The 23,189-nt window shown below is 35.2% G+C and overlaps 1 protein-coding gene across 1 annotated transcript; it reads right to left on the bottom strand.

Moving 5' to 3' along the window:
- Positions 1-860: 860 nt before the first annotated feature.
- LOC131756914 (keratin-associated protein 20-2-like) lies at positions 861-1,772 on the bottom strand. The gene is made up of 2 exons (XM_059063972.1): positions 1,630-1,772; positions 861-909 (listed from the first exon to the last, which is right to left on the bottom strand). The coding sequence occupies exons 1-2, from the start codon at positions 1,770-1,772 to the stop codon at positions 861-863; spliced, it is 192 nt and encodes a 63-aa protein (XP_058919955.1).
- Between the last annotated feature and the right edge of the window lie 21,417 nt (positions 1,773-23,189).

Genomic DNA, 23,189 nt, shown 5'->3' with positions numbered 1-23,189 from the left:
AGAAAAAAAAAAAAAAAAAAAAAAAAAAAGTAAAACAATTAAAAAAAATGAAAATCTAGAAAATGAGCTACATGGCAAGTATACTGTAAAGGATCGAATATAAAAATATAAAAATAACTAACTCTGGGCTTCCCTGGTGGCGCAGTGGTTAAGAGTCTGCCTGCCGATGCAGGGGATGAGGGTTCGTGCCCCGGTCCGGGAAGATCCCACATGCCGCGGAGCGGCTGGGCCTGTGAGCCATGGCCGTTGAGCCTGCACGTCCGGAGTCTGTGCTCTGCAGCGGGAGAGGCCACAACAGTGAGAGGCCCACGTACCGCAAAAAAACCCCCAAAAAACAACAACACTGTTTATAAAGTGACTATACATTTTTATACTTGGAGACCATTTTTTCAGATGTTGAACTATGTGATTTACTTTTTTATATTCTAGTATAATCTTTTGCCACACTCATGCCATGAGGACTTTGCAGTTGCAAAAGACTATTAGGGAAATATTCATCTTTGCAGAAAAATGGACTGAGGTTATTTTAATATATTCTTATTTTATGTGAAATTTTGAAATATAATGAAATTCAAATAAAAATGGACTTCATTTAAAAGATGTATTTTACTGAAATCTCATCAAATGTAATTATTTCTAATGCTGAATCTGTGGGAAAGGCAGCCTCAGTGGACAAATATTTGAAGTGGAAAAACAAAACCTGTCCATACAGAAGCACAGCATTGAATGGTTCAATCCAAAAGTGCAGTGTCAAGAAACAGCTAAGAACAAAGACAACAGGATAGGATCATGGAAAATTAGGTTACCATTGGCAAAAGTATTATTAGGTAATTAAGATAATTATTTGTTACAATTTTAGCTTATGAAGGTAAGGTTTTAGCATGATCAAGGTGTCGATGATAGCGGTGGCTGTAGATACACATGAATGCACAGACCTATATTACGGTTTCCTAAGAAGAAATGATAATCAGATTTTTGACACTTCATTTTGGGAATGCAAATACCACAGTGTCTTCAGTCATAATCACCCAAAACTAATGGAGATGAAGAGGTGTAAATGAAAATAAAGCAATACTGGCAATGAGGAAGTTGATTTTAAATTAAGTTAAATTTTTCTACCCATGAAAGCCATTGAATTAAACTTTACACAGAAGTAAAATGGAAATATAACGTTAAAAATTCTATGTCATGGGCTTCCCTGGTGGCGCAGTGGTTGAGAGTCCACCTGCTGATGCAGGGGACACGGGTTCGTGCCCCAGTCTGGGAAGATCCCACATGCCGCTGAGCGGCTGGGCCCGTGAGCCATGGCCGCTGCACCTGCGCGTCCGGAGCCTGTGCTCCGCAACGGGAGAGGCCACAACAGTGAGAGGCCCGCGTACTGCAAAAAAAAAAAAAAAAAAAAAAAAAATTCTATGTCATAACCTATTTCAAATAATTTTAATCAACCAAGGTGGAACATGACAAATTTGAAGTTAGATTTCCCCCCACACCATACCATTACTGAGGCTAGGATGGATTGGCCATTATCTGAAGAGAGACTAGAATTCCATGTGAAGATCCCTGGAAATATAGTCAGTGAATCACAGGAGAAGAAGTCGAGTAGTCTGAGTGGTAATAGAAGTTCCTCACTAGAGTCCATAGGGCCAGAATCTTCCACAGCAAGATGGGTGGCAGCAGCTGTATCCATACCCACCATAGCCACAGCCACAGCCACAGCCCAGGCAGCCACAGCCATAACCCAGACCACCATAATAGTTGCTGTAGAAGCACATAGTGTCAGGAGTGGGTGGATCAGTTGAGAAACAGGGAAACAGTGCCTTGGATTGAATGTGACCATCTGCACAGGACCTTTTATACACCTTCAGTAGTAGGTGGGGAAAACCACAGGCAATGTTTATCACATATTTCACACTAATTGTCACTATAAAACTTTTGGAGTCTCTTGATTCTTAGGGTGAAATGAAGGCTTCATAACTCAGATTACTTTGCTACAATGTTAGGATTCCTGCCATCACAGGAGTGACTTTTAAAAAGGTGTTTTCTCTGAAATTGAGTTATACGTAGTGAGGTGGATGGACCTAGAGTCTGTCATACAGAGTGAAGTAAGTCAGAAAGAGAAAAACAAATACCATATGCTAACGCATATATACGGAATCTATAAAAAAGAAAATCGTACTGATGAATCTAGTTGCAGGGCAGGAATAAAGAGGTAGACGTAGAAAATGGACTTGAAGACATGGGTTGGGAGGGCGAAGCTGGGGCGAAGTGAGAGTAGCATCGACATGTATACACGACCGAATATAAGTAAAAGAGTTGGCTGGTGGGAAGCAGCCGCATAGCACAGGGAGATGGGCTCGGTGCTTTGTGACCACCTAGAGGAGTGGGATAAGGAGGATGGGAAGGAGGCTCAAGAGGGAGGGAATATGGGGACATGTGTATGCATATGGCTGATTCGCTTTGTTGTGCAACAGAAACTAACACAGTATTGTGAAGCAACTATACTCCAATAAAGATCTATTTAAAAAATAGAACTAAAAAGGTGTTTTCTCAACAAGAAAACAGATGACTTAACTAAAAAATGGGCAAAAGATCTGAAGGACACCTCACCAAAGAAGATGTGCAGCTGAAAAGTAAGCATGTGAAAAAATGCTCAACATCTTATGTCATTAGGGAACTGCAAATTAAAACTACTGCACACCTATTATAATGGCTAAAATCCGAAACACTGACAACTCCAAATGATGGCAAGAATGTCAAGCAACAGGACATCTCATTCATTGCTCGTGGGAATGAAAAATGGTGCAGATACTTTAGAAGATAATTTGGCAGTTTCTTGTAAAACTAAACATACTCATATCATGTCACCTAGCAATTATGTTCCTTGGTATTTACTCAAATGATTTGAAAACATATGTCCACTCAAAATCCTGCACATGGATGTTTATAGTGGCTTTATTCATAATGGCAAAACATGCAAGCAACCAAGATGTCCTTCAATAGGTGAATGGGTAAACAAACTGTAATACATCCATACAATGGAATATTTTCAGCAATAAAATAAAATGAGCAATCAAACCACGAGAAGACATGAGGGAACCTTAAGTGCATATTACTAAAACAATCTATAAAGGCTGAATGATTCCAACTCTATGGCATTCTGAAAAAGGCAAAACTACAGAGCCAATAAAAAGACCAGTGATTGCCAGTGCTGTGGGGGAGGGAAAGAAGGATGAATAGGATATTCATCTGTTAGGATGTTTAGCACAGCGAACTTATCCTCCATGGTACCGTAATGGTGAATGCATATTATTATACATCTGTCAAAACTCATAGAATGCACAACACAATGTACGCTAGTAAACTATGGTCTTTAGTTAATAACTGTGTATCACTTTTGGCTCATCAATTCTAACAAATATACCACACTGACGCAAGAAATTAATAACAGCAGGTACTGGAGACAGGTAGATGAGGGTATAAATGGAAACTCTCTTACTTTCTGCTACATTTTTTTGTAAATCTAAAACTGATCAAGTACTCTATTCACTTTCTTAAAAGAAGCATTTGTTTATTTCAAAGGCTTTTCTCACTCTAGATTCGGTCAGTTGATAAATATTACCATATGACTTGAGATGACATAAGGGCACACAAGCATTCCTCTAAGTTGCGTTTTTTTGAATATTTGTTCTGTCTAACTGTGGATTTCTTGAAATGTTTATATTTATTATAATATCTATATATTTATTATAAATTATAACATTTACATATTTATTATAATTATAATTCTATATTCTATTTAAAATTGTGTATAATTATATATTTTATATTATAATTTATATATATATATAAAATCTCATTACACAATCTGAAATTTTATAGTTTTTAGTGGGTGTGTGGGCACCTTGAAAGGGAAATTACTTGATGCTGGAATTCTGCCCAATTCTCCAGCTGTTCTCAGATGAAAGCATACTTTTTCTACTAGATGATATTTTCTATAAAATATTTTCCATGGACTGACTCAACTTGTTTTTATGCTCCTTAATAAATAAGAAGAAAAACCTTTATTTGTGTATATTTTATAACATCCAGAGTGTGCATAAATCGTAAAGGTAGAACTAGATGAATACTCAAAGCATACCTGTTTAATCAGTACTTAAAAATCATATAATACTAACATCTCCGATGACTCTCCTTATGCCCTTTTCCATTCAGTACCAGTCCCTAAGCATCATTCATGATACCCAAAACCATGAATTTGTTTTGCTAGCTTTTGAAACTTATGCAAATCGAATCACACAAATAAGACTTTTAATCTGGCTTCTTTTGATTCCCATTTTCTTTTTTTTATTCACACATTTTATTTTTATGTTAGTTCTCACTGCTGTATAAAATTTCAATGTGCAAATATACCACAATTTCTTTATCGCTACACTTGGTGGTCATTTGTATTGTTTTGAATTTTTAACAATATTTTACAAATAGTGTTGCCACAAACAATCTTGTACATGTCTCTTGGTACACTTATGAGTGTATCTGACAAGCTAATTATTGCTGTAAAAATGTTGCTTTAAAAAAATCCTTTAAATATCAGTGTTGTATAACTTTAATATTTATGTCTTGTTAATGTGTTTGTAGGTCGGCTGGGATTTCCCAACATAATGTGGTTTTGGCTCAGATTGTTTGCTGGTTTCAAGCCTTCCCCATTCCTCTCTCAGTCTCCCTTGACTGGCAGCTACTGGGAGCATCTTCTCCAGGTGAAAATGGTAGAGCACAAAGAAAGCTTAGACATGCATGCATATACCCATGTTCAAGGCATGTCTCCAACATCCCACTGGCCAATGCGAATAGCATGGTTAAACCCAAAGGCAAGGATCAGGAAAATATGCTCTGTTCATAGTAAAGCCAGACTGAGTGAAACTGGTAGACAACCTTAAAAGGGAAGGAATGGATAATCCTGCCCTAAAGGTGAGAAAGGAAAGAACATATTCTGCAGAATAATAACCTAACCCAGGGATCCACAAAGTCTTCATCACCAACTGCTTTGGTAAAGTTTTATTGGAAAACGCCCACATCCATTCATTTGTGTATGGTCTATGGCTGTTTTCATGTGACAATGACAGAGATGAGTAGTGGAACATAGATCATATGGTCTGCAAAATCTGAAATATTTTACTCTTTACAGAAGAAGTTTTCCTAGCCCTGATTAAACTATCCAAATAGGCGTATCAATTTGGAATATACCTAGAACCAGAATTGCTGAGTTTTAAAAGAGACCACCAAATAGTTTTCCGAAATTTTATCTTTCACCTGCAGCTTTTCCACTACTCACTTAGCATTTTTCCTCTTCAGCTTCATTGACTTATTACACTCTATTGAAATATGTTTCTTTTACTTCTTTCCTAATAAGTCTAGGACGTTTGAGTTAGTTTTTTTTTTTTTTTTTTTTTTTTTTTTTTGCGGTACACGGGCCTCTCGCTGTTGTGGCCTCTCCCGCTGCAGAGCACAGGCTCCGGACGTGCAGGCTCAGCGGCCATGGCTCACAGGCCCAGCCGCTCTGCGGCATGTGGGATCTTCCCAGACCTGGGCACGAACCCGCGGACTCCCAACCATTGCGCCACCAGGGAAGCCCAGAGTTACTTATTTTTATATTTTTATATTCAATCTTTAACAGTATACTTGCCATGTAGCTCATTTTCTAGATTTTTATTTTTTTAATTTATTTTTATTTTATTTTTTGCTGTACACGGGCTTCTCACTGCTGTGGCCTCTCCCGTTGAAGAGCACAGGCTCCGGACGCGCAGGCTCAGCGGCCATGGCTCACGGGCCCAGCCGCTCCGCAGCATGTGGGATCTTCCCAGACCGGGGCACGAACCCGTGTGCCCTGCATCGGCAGGCGGACTGTCAACCACTGCGCCACCAGGGAAGCCTGGTCCCTTTATTCTTCATTTTGTTTGCTTTGTTTGTTTATCACCAGCTCTCCATTGTGCTTGATGCCACTAGTTTGAGTTTCCAAAATAAAACAGAACTACTTCAAATGTGGAAAATGAATTTGATTCTGGAGAAAGTTAATACATAGAGGCATATATATTTGATAAACGCCATACTCCTAGGTAAACATGAAATAATCTAATATTAATTTGATGCTGAGAAAATATCTCATTGTTTTGAAGAATTTATCTTGTTATACACATTATATGATTTTTTTCTCAAATACTCATCATAAATTGGAATACTTTAAAGTACTATTTGGCCACCATGTGGTAAGGTAGAATGTGATTTTTAGTACTAACATTTTAAATATGCTCATTCTACAGGCAAAAATAATTTTTATTTGAGAAACATTTCATAGAGGCAGAGCTCAAGCTGATATAATCCAACCATCAGTGTTGCAAGAGACACAAAACTTAATGTGAGTTCTAATGCCCTGATGTATATTAAATAGTTTTAATACAACTATTATAAAAAATAATCATTTAAAAAACTTAGAGTATAAGCTAACAGATATGGTAGAAGAAATTCTAGAGACATATTTAAAAATGGACTTATTATGAACATTGTTGGAAAGCATTGATATTTTTCCCTTTTCCTTTTTAGGTATATAGTGACCACAAAAGAGAATCAAGTGGGATTTAGCCCACTTGATAATATGGTACTGGCACAAAAATAGAAATATAGATCAATGGTACAGAATAGAATGTCCAGAGATAAACCCATGCACATATGGTCACTTAATTTATGACAAAGGAGGCAAGAACATACAATGGAGAAAAGACAGCCTCTTCCATAAGTGGTGCTGAGAAAACTGGACAGCTACATGTAAAAGAATGAAATCAGAACACTCCCAAACACCATACACAAAAATAAACTCAAAATGGATTAGAGACCTAAATGTAAGACCAGACACCATAAAACTCTCAGAGGAAAAGATAGGCAGAACACTCTATGACATAAACCACAGCAAGATATTTTTTAACCCACCACCTAGAGTAATGGAAATAAAAACAAAAATAAACAAATAGGACTTTATTAAACTTAAAATCTTTTGCACAACAAAGGAAACAATAAACAAGATGAAAAGACAACCCTCAGAACGGGAGAAAATGTTTGCAAATGAAACAATGGACAAAGGATTAATCTCCAAAATATACAAACAGCTCATGGAGCTCAATATCAAAAAAATGAACAATCCAATTAAAAAATAGGCAGAAGATCTAGATAGACATTTCTTCAAGGAAGACATACAGATGACCAAGACGCACATGAAAAGATGTTCAACATCACTAAGTATTAGAGAAATGCAAATCAAAACTACAATGAGCTATCACCTCACACTGGTCAGAATGGCCATTCTCAAAATCTAGAAACAATAAATGCTGGAAAGGATGTGGTGAAAAGGGAACCCTCCTGCACTGTTGGTGGAAATGTAAATTGATACAACCACTATGGAGAATAGTATGGAGGTTCCTTAAAAAACTAAAAATGGGGCTTCCCTGGTGGCGCAGTGGTTGAGAGTCCGCCTGCCGATGCAGGAGACACAGGTTCGTGCCCCGGTCCGGGAAGGTCCCACATGCAGCAGAGCGGCTGGGCCCGTGAGCCATGGCCGCTGAGCCTGTGCGTCCGGAGCCTGGGCTCCGCAACGGGAGAGGCCACGACAGTGAGAGGCCCGCGTACTGAAAAAAAAAAAAAAAAACAAAAAAAAAACTAAAAATGGAACTACCTTATGACCCAGAAATTCCACTACTGGGCATATACCATGAGAAAACCATAATTCAAAAAGATACATGCACTACAATGTTCATTGAAGCTCTATTTACAATAGCCAGGACATGGAACCAACCTAAATGTCCGTTGACAAATGAATGGATAAAGAAGATGTGGTACATATATACAATGGAATAATTCTCAGCCATAAAAAGAAATGAAATTGAGTTATTTGTAGTGAGGTGAATGGACCTAGAATCTGTCATACAGAGTGAAGTAAGTCAGAAAGAGAAAAACAAATACCATATGCTAACAAGTATATACGGAATCTAAAAAAAAAGAAAAAATGGTACTGATGAACTTAGTTGCAGGGCAGGAATAAAGACATAGACATAGAGAATGGACTTGAGGACATGAGGTGGGAGGGGGAAGCTGGGGCGAAGTGAGAGTAGCATTGACATACATGCAGTGCCGAATGTAAAATAGCTAGTGGGAAGAAGTAACATGGCACAGGGAGATCAGCTCAGTGCTTTGCGATGACCTAGAGGGGCGGGAAAGGGAGGGAGGGAGGCTCAAGAGGGAGGGGATAACAGAAACTAACACAGTATTGTGAAGCAATTTTACTCCAAAAAGATCTATTAAGAAAAAAAGATAATTCTTCCTCTTTCTCATTCTCTCTTGCTTCCTCACCACAACCACACACATATGAATAATCACACACAAATATACACACTAAACTGGAGAAGACAATTCAGTATAAATGTAAGAAAGCAATATTTTTCTATGAAATACAGTTTATTTAGTAATACATACATATTTTAAAGTAAAATTGATAATCAAATTTAATTAAATTTTTCATAGCATTATAAAGGTAATACAATATCAAAGGAAAAATTTTTCCGTAAGCTATGATACAATCCAATAGATAATAATGAATCAAAATGGGCATGCTGAATTTCATTTATTTACCTCAGTTTAATATAAAGTTAGTATTTCTGAAGACGTTTAAAAATTTCTCATGCAGAGGAAACCTGGAGATAGTGACAATAGAACAAGAAGATATAGCCAACAGCCTAAATATTCTTTAGCAGAAGCCATAGGACGAGTATCTTCCACAGCACAGTGGGCGACAGAGGCTGTAACCATAGCCACAATAACCAGAGCTGTAGTCACAGTCATAGCCACAGCCCAGGCCACCATAACCATAACTCAGACGCCATAATAGTTGCCATGGTAACACATGGTGTTGGGAGTGGGAGGTTCAACTGAAGAACAAGAAGTAGGTATCTTTAGTCTGAATGTCACCATCTGCCAAGTGCCTTTTATACCCACTTAGTGATGGGTGGGGAAAAACCACAGGCAATGTAGCATCCTGTATCTCACTAATTTACTTCAGACAACATAAATATCTTGATTTAGTTGCAAAATGAGTCCCTCATAACTGAGACGATTTGCCCCTACTCCAGGATTCCATGGTCAATTTAAGGACCTTTAAAATGGAACTCTTGTTCTATTTTAAATGCTATGTCTCACTCATATTTATTTAGTTGAATAAATATGACCTGATTACATGGCATGATGTAAAACATGAAAATACATATCCTAGTTTTCGTTTTGTTTTCATTCCTCCATAAGAAGGGTTTTAAAATAAAACTTGTCTAGAGAAACATGCTTCCTAAATCTTGCTCATGAAATATAGATATATATTCATAAACTCTTGTAAAACACTTCCTTCTAATTCAATATAACTAGTTATTAGTTATGTTGCTGGTAATAAGGTGGCAAGTTACTATGGTATATAAACATATTTGGCATTTATTTATGAACTTCTTCTTTAGTATGTATTACTTTGGTCTTTCCAGAAAATGTATGACTGTTTTACGGGCAGAAACTGTGTATATTTTATGTTTCCTTTTGTTATCATATATGAAGGTGCTGTAGATGTATCTGTAAAACATACCAAGGTTAAGTTTGGTGCTCCATCTTCAACTCTTATATCTTTTCAGCTAGGGCTCATTTTTGCTTTTACAGATGCCCTAGATTTGCAGTAGTGAATGTCTTGAAAAAGTGTGTGGACAGTATCAGAGAAGTCAAGAGATTCATGCACTCATTCTTCATTCCTTCAATTTTCAGCTGATGGGTGAAGTATTGATGGACATAGGAAGCCCCAATCATGGACAGAGTAAACTAGCACACAGCAGAGACTATTTCTCTTTTTTTTCCTTTTTAGTTTTAAGTATTTAATGAATTTTATTAAAATATAATCTACTTAAAACAAATTAGATCGATTTAAGAGTACAGTTAAATGAGTTTTGACAAAGATATTAATATAAATTATGTATCTTCAATCAAAATATAGCTATTAGGAAATTTCATAATGGGGAGAGAAGCTTCCTCTCTGATTTTATAGTTGCTGAACCCAAATTTCCTCTGACCCCAGACACACTGACAGTTATGTAGTTTGTTATCTTCAAACATTGAAAGTAGTCATGGGTGTATGGATATGATGAAAAACCCAGCTTTCCCTCATGCTTCTAATTTAGATTATATTAAACTTCAGAGAGAAATAGGTTTTCAGCCTCTTTCAACCAGTCAATTGTTATTTATTTGTTAGTAACTGTGTGTCAACCACTTTTAAGACATATTACATAACATCTAATATTGTTCCTGTGTCTCCTTTTATCACTGGCTTTCTCATGCATAACATAAGATGCTAGAAGTGGTACAAGGACGTTAGTAAAACTTCCAGTATTACAAAAGAAAAATAAAATAAGTTTATTTTCTTTTTAATTTGGAAAATAAATCATTATTTTTCTTCACTGGGCCAAATGTATCTCTGACATTACTGAAACATTGTACATTTCTTCAAATAATTAAGATAGATTTTCAGGTTTCAAAATGATGCTTGGGAACTATGTTAGTCAATTAGAATTTCTTTTTTTTCTTTTCAATTAGAATTTCTTTTTTTTCTTTTTAAAATTTTTATTGGAGTATAGTTGATTTACAATGTTGTGTTAGTTTCAGCTATACAGCAAAGTGAATCAGTTATACCTCATATACATATATTCACTCTTTTTTTTTTTTTAAGATTCTTTTCCCATATAAGCCATTACAGAGTAATGTAGAATTCCCTGTGCTATACAGCAGGTTACTATTAGTTATCTATTTTATATACAGTAGTGTGTATATGTCAATCACAATCTTCTAATTTATTCCTCCCCCCCATACCCTGGTATTACAAGTTTGTTTTCTACATCTGTGAATCTACTTCTGTTTTGTAAATAAGTTCATTTGTACCCTTTATTTTTAGATTCCAGATATAAGTGATATCATATGATATTTGTCTTTCTCAGGCTTACTTGACTCAGTATGACAATCTCTAGTCCATCTATGTCACTGCAAATGGCATTATTTTGTTCTTTTTTATGGCTGAGTAATATTCCATTTATATATGTACCACATCTTCTTTCTTCTTCTTCTTCTTTTTTTTTTTTTTAGAACATCTTCTTTCAATGGTAGCATTCACTTTTCAAATATAATGATGCCTAAACAGTTTTGGAGTAAAATATAGTAATTTCTTAAAAATGTAATAGAAAGTCCATTTAATCAAAATCATCTTTTGCTTGATACCATGTTTCATAAAATCCTGTTTTTTCAACAAATGCTGGAGAGGGTGTGGAGGAAAGGGAACCCTCTTGCACTGTTGGTGGGAATGTAAATTGATACAGCCACTATGGAGAACAGTATGGAAGTTACTGAAAGAATTGAAAATAGAACTACCATATGACCCAGTAATCCCACTCCTGGGCATATACCCAGAGAAAAACATAATTCAAAAAGACACATGCACTCCAATGTTCATTGCAGCACTATTTACAATAGCCAGCTCATGGAAGCAACCTAAATACCCATTGAAAGATGAATGGATAAAGAAGATGTGATACATACATTCAATGGAATATTACTCAGTCATTAAAAGGAATGAAACTGGGTCATTTGTAGAGACGTGGATGGACCTAGAGACTGTCATACAGAGTGAAGTAAGTCAGAAAGGGAAAAACAAATAATGTATATTAATGCATATATGTAGAATCTAGAAAAATGCTTCAGATGAACCAGTTTGCAAGGCAGAAATAGAGACACGTATAGAGAATAAATGTATGGACACCAAGGGAGGAAGGAGGGGATGAATTGGGAGATTGGGATTGACATATATACACTAATATGTATAAAATAGATAACTAATAAGAGCCTGCTGTATAAAAATAAATAAAATAAAGTGAAAAAACTCCTTTTTTTTTTTTTTTGCCATTTCCCAATGTCATTAGGCTTCTTAAGACAAAATAGAATAAGTGGACACATTCATTTTTGGGATTTCAAAGGAAAAATATGGAACCTCAAAAATATGGAGCAGTGGTATAAGAGGGAGGTGGTGACTCATTGCACTGAAGACTGTCCTGCTGAGGTGGTGAACAGTGGATAGATTCTTCCTGGAGAGTCTGAACATCAACCATCAGGCAGTGAGTCAGCAGCCATCAGACACAGGATGATTTGTGAACTATTTTGTGAATGACATGCAGAGTATAAATATAGAAACATGTGAGGTCAGAGGAACAAATTATTTCTTTTCTGAGGCAGAGTTTTTAGTAATTCAGCCAAAACTAAGGTATCAAGAAATAGACAAAGGCAGGTGTTGTTAAATATGGTGATAGAAGAAAGGACTATTTTGGTTGGCAAAGTGTCATTTAAAAATGTAGCATATGAATGTAAATCAGTAATATGATCAGATATAGCAGTGGCCACTGATTCACATGAAAGCCCAGATTACATATAGCCTTAGACAGAAAGACCTGATGTTCAGATCTTTGACTTTTTAGCTACATCAAAACCTTAGGAGACATACCAAGTCAATGTTTGTCCTTTATCTGTCTCTTTTCACTGTTTCTCTCTCATGTCTCTATCCTTCTCTGTCTCTGTTCCTCTTTCACATATGACACACACACATAAATTTAAAAAAGGAAAAATGATGGAGAGAAATTAATATAAATGTAATTAAGCAATATTTACATGGATAGACAGTTTAATAAACATGAACTTTATTTTTCACATGAATTATATGAAATAAACATTGCTGATTCCATCAAGCAGCAGGGAATCTGTCCTCAGATTGAATATAAGCAACTGCATGGTTCAGGGTCTTTTATTTTTATTTTTTTTTAATTGAAGTACAGTTGCTGTACAATATTATATAAGTTAGAGGTATACAATATAATGTTTAACAATTTTTAAAGGTTAACTCCATTTATAGTTATTATAAAATATTTGCTATATTCCCTGTGTTATACAATATATCCTTGTAGCTTATTTTATACCTAATAGTTTGTACCTCTTAATCCCCTACCTCTATGTTGCTCGTTTCCCCTTCCCTCTCCCCACTGGTAACCACTAGTTTGTTTTCTATATCTGTGAGTCTGCTTCTTTTTTGTTATATTCACTACTTTTTTGTATTTTTTAGACTCCACATGTAAGTGATATCATACAGTATTTGTCTTTCTTTGTCTGACTTATTTCACTTAGTGTAATACCCTCCAAGTCCGTCTATGTTGTTGCAAATGGCAAATTGTCATTATTGTCTATGACTGAATCGTATTCCATTATATATATATATATATATATATACACACACGTATGTATATGTACACATGTATATATCACATCTTCTTTACCCTTTCATCAGTTGATGGACACTTCCATATCTTATATTACTTCTATTAATGTGATTTTGCCTTTTCATATGAAAGTGCTATTTTCCATTGTTTATTATTGTTTATTGTTGGGGTCAAGGGGATGGTGGAAATTTGAAGTGAGATAGAAAATGAATTTTTGTGACTTCAAAGGAAAACCTGGAATTACAAATTAAGAATCAAATGATATAACAAGATTATAAAATATAAATATTTGTACATCTATAAATATAAAATAAAGTGAGTCCCTGTGCTAAATCTTTTTGTGTTGAGATGATATCAATGAACCTCTCTTGGAGGAATGATCTACAGTAGAATATCAGACAGATACACCAGTTGGTGTCTATAAGCCCTCTTGTATCAGCTCAGGGAAACTATTCTGCTTATGTCTGCATTTAGTGGCAGCATGTTGGTAGATTTATGTCAGAAACAGTAAGAGTATTTACACTGTAGAAATCTGTAACACCATGAATCAGGACCTTTTTTTCCTCCTGAGAATGATTTATCAACACACCACAGCACCATACCTAAACTTAGAAGATTTTTGATAGTTGTGGTGGGGAAAAGAGCCACTGAATCAAAAGCATAAACATGTAGAGCACAAAGATAAGATTCTAGACTGATAATACAGACAGAGCAGTGACTAAAAAATAACAAGGAAGCTTAAATTTTATATGAACTGATGTCACATCCTTGTCTTTATAGCATTGTTGTCATCTCAGGATGTGCCAGATGCAAGTGTTCATTCTTTCTCTCATATTTTCTTTTACTGCAGTTTTATTAGTCAAAGCCAGGAGAAGCCCTGGCTCACCCTTGGCCCTGGCTCTAGCTCCTTCATCTCCAGCCCCACCTCCCATCAAGGTGATAGCTGCTAGCACACACTGGGGAAAGATGTAACCCACACTCACTTCATATCCAGCTTTCCCACCAAAGCCACTGGGCACACACAAACTGTATAAGGACACATCCACACAAGGACACATCTTCAAGACTTTGAAAGGTAACTATTTCACCTAGTTTTATAGAATCAGAGAGAGTTAAGCAATGTGAGAAAACAGAGGAATTTGTTTCAAATAAAATAACAACAACAGCAACAACAAAGAAAGAAACACTAATGAAACAGAGATAAATAATTCAAGATAAGAGTTCAAAGTATTAGTAATAAGAATGCAACCTGAACTAGGGAAAATAATACATGAATACAGTGAGAATTTTAGCAAGGAACTAGAAAATATAAAAAAGAACCAGTGAGAACTGAAGAATACAGTAACTGAAATGAAAAACACACAAGAAGTAAATAACAGCAGACTAAGGAATACTTAAGAACACATAAATGATCTGCAAGAGAGAATAAGGGGAATAACCCAATCAAAACAGAAAAAAAGAAAACAAATTAAAAAATAAAAACAATACATCAAACATACTAATATACACATTATGTGGATCCCAGAAGGAGAAAAGAGAGAAAAACCAGAGAAAATGAAATTGATGAAATTATGGCTGAAAAATAAACATGAGGAAACAGATATCCAGGTACTGGAAGCCCAGAGTCCCAAACAAAATAAACCTAACGAGACCCAGATGAAGACATATCATAATTAAATGGCAAAAGTTAAAGAGAGAATTCTAAAGATGACAAGATAAAAACAAAGAGTTCCATACAAGGGAGCACAGACATGGCTGTCAGTTGTCAGTTTCTGATCTGCCTGCAGAAACTTTGCAGACCAGAACTGAGTGTCATGATGTATTTAAAGTGCTGAAAGGGAAAAACTTACAACCTAGGATACTCTACCCAGAAAGATTATTATTCAGAATTGAAGGAAAAATAAAGAACTTCTCAGACAAGCAAAATCTAAAGGAGTTCATCAGTACTACACCAATCCTAAAACAGATGATAAAAATATATTTCATGCAAATGGAACCAAAAGAAGGCTGGAGTAGAAATACTCATATCAGACAAAACAGATAAGAGAATTCAGCACCACCAAACCACCTCTATAACAAATGCTAAAGGAAGTTCTCTAAGTGGGAAAAACAAGAGAAGAAAAGGACCTACAAAAAACCCCCAAAACAATTAAGAAAATGATCCTAGGAACAGGCATATCGATAATTATTTTAAACGTGAATGGATTAAATGCTCCAACCAAAAGACACAGGCTTGCTGAATGGCTACAAAACAAGACCCATATATATGCTGTCTACAAGAGAACCACTTCAGACCTAGGGATGCACAGAGACTGAAAGTGAGGGAATGGAAAAAGATATTCCATGCAAATGGAAATCAAAAGAAAGCTGGAGTAGCAATACTCATATCAGATAAAATAAACTTTAAAATAAAGAATGTTACAAGAGACAAGAAAGGACACTACATAATGATCAAGGTATCAATCCAAGAAGAAGATATAACAATTATAAATATATATGCACCCAACATAGGAGCACCTCAATACATAAGGCAACTGCTAACAGCTATAAAAGAGGAAATCGACAGTAACACAGTAATAGTGGGGAACTTTAACACCTCACTTACACCAATGGACAGATCACAAAATGAAAATAAATAAGGAAACAGAAGCTTTAAAAGACACAATAGACCAGATAGATTTAGTTGCTATTTATAGGACATTCCATCCAAAAACAGCAGATTACACTCTCTTCTCAAGTATGCACCAAACATTCTCCAGGATAGATCACATCTTGGGTCACAAATCAAGGCTCAGTAAATTTAAGAAAATTGAAATCATATCAAGTATCTTTTCTGACCACAATGCTATGAGATTAGAAATGAATTACAGGGAAAAATCTGTGAGAAATACAAACATATGGAGACTAAACAACACACTACTTAATAACCAAGAGATCACTGAAGAAATCAAAAAGGAAATCAAAAAATACCTAGAGACAAATGGCAATGAAAACATGATGATCCAAAACCTATGGGATGCAGCAAAAGCAGTTCTAAGAGGGAAGTTTATAGCTATACAAGCGTACCTCAAGAAACAAGAAAAATCTCAAGTAAACAATCTAACCTTACCCCTAAAAGAAATAGAGAGAAAAGAACAAACAAAATCCAAAGTTAGCATAAGGAAAGAAATCATAAAGGTCAGAGCAGAAATAAATGAAATAGAAAGAAAGAAAACAATAGCAAGCATCAATAAAACTAAAAGCAGGTTCTTTGAGAAGATAAACAAAATTGATAAACCATTAGGCAGATTCATCAAGAAAAAGAGGGAGAGGACTTAAATCAATAAAATTAGAAATGAAAAAGGGGAAGTTACAACAGACACCGCAGAAATACAAAGCATACTAAGAGACAACTACAAGCAACTCTATGCCAATAAAATGGACAACCTAGAAGAAATGGACAAATTCTTAGAAAGGTATAACCTTCCAAGACTGAACCACAAAGAAATAGAAAATATGAACAGACCAATCACAAGTAATGAAATTGAAACTGTGATTAAACATCTTCCAACAAACAAAAGTCCAGGACCAGATGGCTTCACAGGCGAATTCTATCAAACATTTAGAGAACAACTAACACCCATTCTTCTCAAACTCTTCCAAAAAATTTCAGAGGAAGGAACACTCCCAAACTCATTCTATGAGGCTACCATCACCCTGATACCAAAACCAGACAAAGATACTACAAAAAAAGAAAATTACAGACCAATAACACTCGTGAATATAGATGCAAAATGCTAGGAAACAGAATCCAACAACACGTTAAAAGAATCATACACCATGATCCAGTGGGATTTATCCCAGGGATGCAAGGATTCTTCAATATACACAAGTCAATCAATGTGATACACCATGTTAACAAACTGAAGGTAAAAACCATATGATCATCTCACTAGATGCAGAAAATGCTTTTGACAAAATTCAACACCCATGTATGATAAAAACTCTACAGAAAGTGGACATTGAGGGAAGCTACCTCAACATAATAAAGGTCATATACGACAAACCCACAGCGAACATCATTCTCAATGGTAAAAAACTGAACCATTTTCACTAAGATCAGGAACAAGAAAAGGATGTCCACTCTCACCACTATTATTCAACATAGTTTTGGAAGTCCTAGCCATGGCAATAAGAGAAGAAAAAGAAATAAAAGGAATACAAATTGAAAAAGAAATAAAACTGTCACTGTTTGCAGATGACATGATACTATACATAGAGAATCCTAAAGATGCCACCAGAAAACTACTAGAGCTAATCAATAGATCTGGTAAATTTGCAGGATACAAAATTAATGCACAGAAATATCTTGCATTCCTATACACTAATGATGAAAAATCTGAAAGAGAAATTAAGGAAACACTCCCATTTACCATTTCAACAAAAAGAATAAAATACCTAGGAATAAACCTATCTAGGGAGACAAAAGACCTGTCTGCAGAAAACTGTAAGATACTGATGAAAGAAATTAAAGATGATACCAACAGATGGAGAGATATACCATGTTCTTGGATTGGAAGAATCAATATTGTGAAAATGACTATACAATCCAAAGCAATCTACAGATTCAATGCAATCCCTATCAAATTACCAATGGCATTTTTTATGAAACCAGAACAAAAAATCTTAAAATTTGTATGGAGACACAAAAGACCCTGAATAGCCAAAGCAATCTTGAGGGAAAAAAAATGAAGCTGGAGGAATCAGACTCCTTGACTTCAGACTATACTACTAAGCTACAGTAATCAAGACAATATGGTATTGGCACAAAAACAGAAACATAAATCAATGGAACAAGATAGAAAGCTCAGAGATAAACCCACACACCTATGGTCAACTTATCTATGACAAAGGAGGCAAGGATATACAATGGAGAAAAGACAGTCTCTTCAATAAGTGGTGCTGGGAAAACTGGACAGCTCCATGTAAAAGAATTAAAGTAGAACACTCCCTAACACCATACACAAAAATAAACTCAAAATGGATTCGAGACTTAAATGTAAGGTGGGACACTATAAAATTCTTAGAGGAAAACATAGGAAGAACACTCTTTGACATAAATCACAGCAAGATCTTTTTTGATCCACCTCCTAGAGTAATGGAAATAAAAATAAAAATAAACAAATGGGACCTAATGAAACTTAAAAGCTTTTGCACAACAAAGGAAACCATAAACAAGACGAAAAGACCACCCTCAGAATAGGAGAAAATATTTGCAAATGAATCAATGGGTAAAGGATTAATCTTCAAAATATATAAACAGCTCATGCAGCTCAATGTTAAAAAAACAAACAACCTAATCCCCAAATGGTCTTTTAGGTAGACCTAAATAGACATTTCTCCAAAGAACATATACAGATGGCCAAGAAGCACATGAAAAGCTGCTCAACATCACTAATTATTAGAGAAATGCAAATCAAAATTACAATGAGGTGTCACCTCACACCAGTTAGAATGTGCATCTTCAGAAAATATACAAACAACAAATGCTGGAGAGGGTGTGGAGAAAAGGGAAGCCTCTTGCACTCTTGGTGGGAATGTAAATTGATACAGCCACTATGGAGAAGAGTAAGGAGGTTCCTTAAAAAAAACTAAAAATGGAATTACCATATGAGCCAGCAATCCCACTACTGGGCATATACCCAGAGAAAACCATAATTCAAAAAGACACATGCACCCCAATGTTCATTGCAGCACTATTTACAATAGCCAGCTCATGGAAGCAACCTAAATGCCCATCAACAGACGAATGGATAAAGAAGATGTGGTACATGTATACAATAGAATATTACTCAGCCATAAAAAGGAACGAAATTGGGTCATTTGTTGAGATGTGGATGGATCTAGAGACTGTCATACAGAGTGAAGTAAGTCAGAAAGAGGAAAACAATATCGTATATTAATGCATATATGTGGAACCTAGAAAAATAGTACAGATGAACCGGTTTGCAGGGCAGAAATTGAGGCACAGACGTAGAGAACAAATGTGGGGACACCAAGGGGGTAAAGCAGTGGTGGGGTGGTGGTGGTGGTGTGATGAATTGGGCAATTGGGATTGATATGTATACAATGATGTGTATAAAATTGATAACTAATGAGAACCTGTTGTATAAAAAAATAAATAAAATTTAAAACATAAAAAAAAGATTCTAAGAGTTTTCTGAACCATACTATCAAGACTAAAGGACTTAAGGGGAAAATATGCCCATCTTGTTAATGCTGCTTATTAAAAGATTGACTACTCTCTGAAAAATATATAATAATAATAATGTATACAATGATCTCATTTTTATAAAGAAAAATTAGGTAATATTTGGTACTTATTGAGATGTTAATATGATATGATTGCTTTCTTCAATGGTAATGAGACATGATTCCTAGAATAAGAGGGGGAGTCAAAAAAGCTTTTTTTTTTCTTTAACACATAATTTGTCATCAAAATTCAGCCTGTTTGGTCTTTACATGCAGAACTATGCATGAAGATTGGTTTTTCTAAATGTGTCTAGAACAGTAGCAGGATGTATCCTCCACTAGTTAGGGAAGTCATCAGAAAGACTTTCCTGCTGTGCATCTGTCTCTGCAAGTTAAGTGAGTGAATATCCTAAAAAACAGGCATTCGCATTCGTCAGACCCTCCTCATTACCTTCTCTTAGAACAGATGCTGTGTGCCCTTGCTGACATCCAATTTCAACACTCTTGCTTCATTTGGTATTCTAAGAGGCATTTAAAAAATTCTCTAATAGAAAAAAAAAAAAAGTTAGTCTGCAGGTGTTACATTTTCTCCTCTCGCAAAGTCTTCTATCTCCTGGGAGAAGGACATACACATCTTGGAGTGGCATGCTAATCAACAACAGAAAATTGACACAGATGTTCATCTGTTTAAATGAAGCAGAAAAACATAGCTCAATATGATGACAGTAGGTCTTTATTCCCAGAGGGATATTCCTTATGGCCTGAGATACACTGACGTTTTTAAATTGATTTAAAAATTATGAATGTTTGGAAACTCTATACAGTCATTAAAATAATCTAGAAAAGATTGAATGATAAATAAATATAAATAAAAATAAATCTTTATAAAAAACTGTGTAATAATTTTCAAAGGTGTTAAATAATTTCAAATATGTTAAGATTAAAAAAAAATTTAAGTACAGCAAGGATATACATCATACTATCAACATTGAATATTGTAAGGTGATGTCAATGTGTAAAGGTTTTAATTCATTTTTTGTTTATTTTCCATTTTTGTAAAATAAATCTCTAGTATTTTACTAATTTTAAATTATATCATTTAAGACAAAGTACTTTTAAATCAGTCTTAAATGTTTATTTGAATTAAAATTAAAACATACCATACCAGGAAGAAGAACGATGGTCTCATTCATCTCAGTGAGGTCCTTCCTACTAATACCATACAAGTTTCTCAGTCGATATAATCTGAGTTCAACAAAATGGATGTCAGCTTTTACTCATTTATTTATTTTTCTTATAATTATGTTCCTCGGGAGTTTTAAGTTCAGAAATATTTAGATACTAAAATGTATATGTTCCACATATTTTCTTTCCCTCCCTTATTTCATAAGAAATAATAGGTGAGAAAATAAGGAATTTTATTTGATGAAGTAAAACTGAAGTTAATTATATATATTTTTCTAATTTAATTCTTAATTCATGACTTTTCTAGAAAGTCAGTTATAGCCTTTTAACTTGTATTTCTGAAACATTGCAAAGAAGTTGCTTAATATGAAAAAAAAGACACAGTAATGATTTCTGTTACATAGCCTCTTCATCGGAAGCCACAAGTTTATTTTCTGTTTTCCAAATGATTGCAAACAATAAATTCACCCAATATTTTGCACTATGTAGCACAGGTCTCCATATTTCCATCCTCCACTGACAGCTTTCCCCTTTGTCCACCACCTACACTTGAATCCAATGACACAGTTGTTTTTTTTTTTTTTTTTAATACACTAACATACTATTTCTTGTAACAATTTCTGTTATTAGTCAGCTTTCCCGAGGTGACGATTTTAACAACACAGCACATTACAAAAAACAAATCATAATTTCTCTCTCACCTAACAGGTTTGGGTCAGCTTCTCTGGGTCTGCTTCTTGTTTTCTCATTCCGGGATCTAAGCAGAAGGAAGGACACTGTTTGAGAACATTTTTGTTGCAAAGGAAAGAAAAACAGAATCACTGGCAAAACTTGTCTCTGAAACAGAGTGTTCACATGTGATGTAAATTACAGGGGCTCATATTCCTTGACCAAACACATCACTTGGCAAACCCAGCATCAGTGGAATTGGGAATGTAGAATCCTTTTACAGAGGTGGGCAGAGAGAATACATGAGAACAATAATACAATTTACCACACTGCAACTTTCTGGGCTGTCATTGATGCTGATCTGGTGAAAGTTTCATCCAAATACACTTGCACTGTGGTGAGGTATTTGTCTACACAGAAGCTTCACTAGTGTCCACTTATAGAGCAAACGTCCCAGTCATCTGAGCCGCCAGTTCTCCTCAGTCTGTTCCCTCCTTCCTCCCTTGTAATTTATTTTCCTGCTGCTCCCTTCTCTTCTAGATCATTCTACTCTGACTTTTGGTGTTCATACACACTTCCCAATGTTAGTAATATGCAAAATTTTAGGTTAGTGAGAGGAAAAGGGTGATACTCTTTTTTTTTTTTTTTTAAGTGGTACTCCCTTACATAAAGGTGATTTTTAGTGCACCTTTACATGATGACTTCGGAAAAATATCTGGCAGTTGCTCCAATTTCCATCTTCATAAGTGGTTAGTAGAGTAAACTTCCAGACATGTTACGATCATGTCTGGTCCAAAGAAGTGTGTTGGGGGAAAAACCTAAGTATTTCAATTCTTAATATCTCCGGAGAGGAGGAAGTGATATCATCTGTAATAAAAATACAAAGCAAAATAAACAAAAGAAAGGAAAGTCGGAATCATATACCGGAGCAGATGTGAATTTGAACCATCACTCTTCTATTTACTGCTTATGTGATTTCTGACCAATTAATCAATCTTTTCTGCCTCAGTTATTTGGTATGCTACATTGAGATATGTCTGTCCCTTTGGATTTTGTGACATTTTAATGAGATAAGATACGAATTAGTGCCCAACAAATGTTAGTTCCCCAATAATTCTGAACATCAATAAAGGTTGTTAATAAGTTCAAAGCCAGTGGAATAGTGAGATTCATTGTACCTGATGTGTCAGCTCTACCAGCATCACTTATGTGCCAATTGATAGATCAGTTTAGATTTGATACATCACCAGTGGGAGAATAGCATAGAGCTACAGTTTTGTGGGATGTACAAAAAGTTATGCTACAGATTCTATATTTGTAAACAACATAGTGCACATATATGTCTTATGTCTCACATGTCCTACTTCTTAAATCAAAAGATTGTTTTTCTTTTTTTGACAGAATTAGCTGTCTTGTCTTTGAGGTTGCTGAAGATGATGACAGGCTGAAAGTGCTCAATGATAAATTCCAGCAAAGCCTTACAGTGTGGATGCCTCTGGAGGGAAAGCTGTTTTCAGGACAGAACTATACTTAGTAAAATTTGATGATGTAAATATAGTAACTAGGTTGAAAAGAAATCTGTGCTCCTACCAGAATGTTAGAATCAGAAGAAATATTTCTTTAAGAAGTTAACAGAAAATGACTAGAGTAAAATGACTGAACAAATATGTGATGATAATTATATTTATCTTGATCCTGGACATTTTTAAAATCAATTATTAGTCACTTTCAAAT

The sequence above is a fragment of the Kogia breviceps genome, chromosome 5 (genome assembly GCF_026419965.1).
Source record: "Kogia breviceps isolate mKogBre1 chromosome 5, mKogBre1 haplotype 1, whole genome shotgun sequence".
Lineage (NCBI taxonomy): Eukaryota > Metazoa > Chordata > Mammalia > Artiodactyla > Physeteridae > Kogia > Kogia breviceps.
Note: the sequence above shows the minus strand (reverse complement) of the source record. Positions and strands in the feature narration are given on the sequence as shown.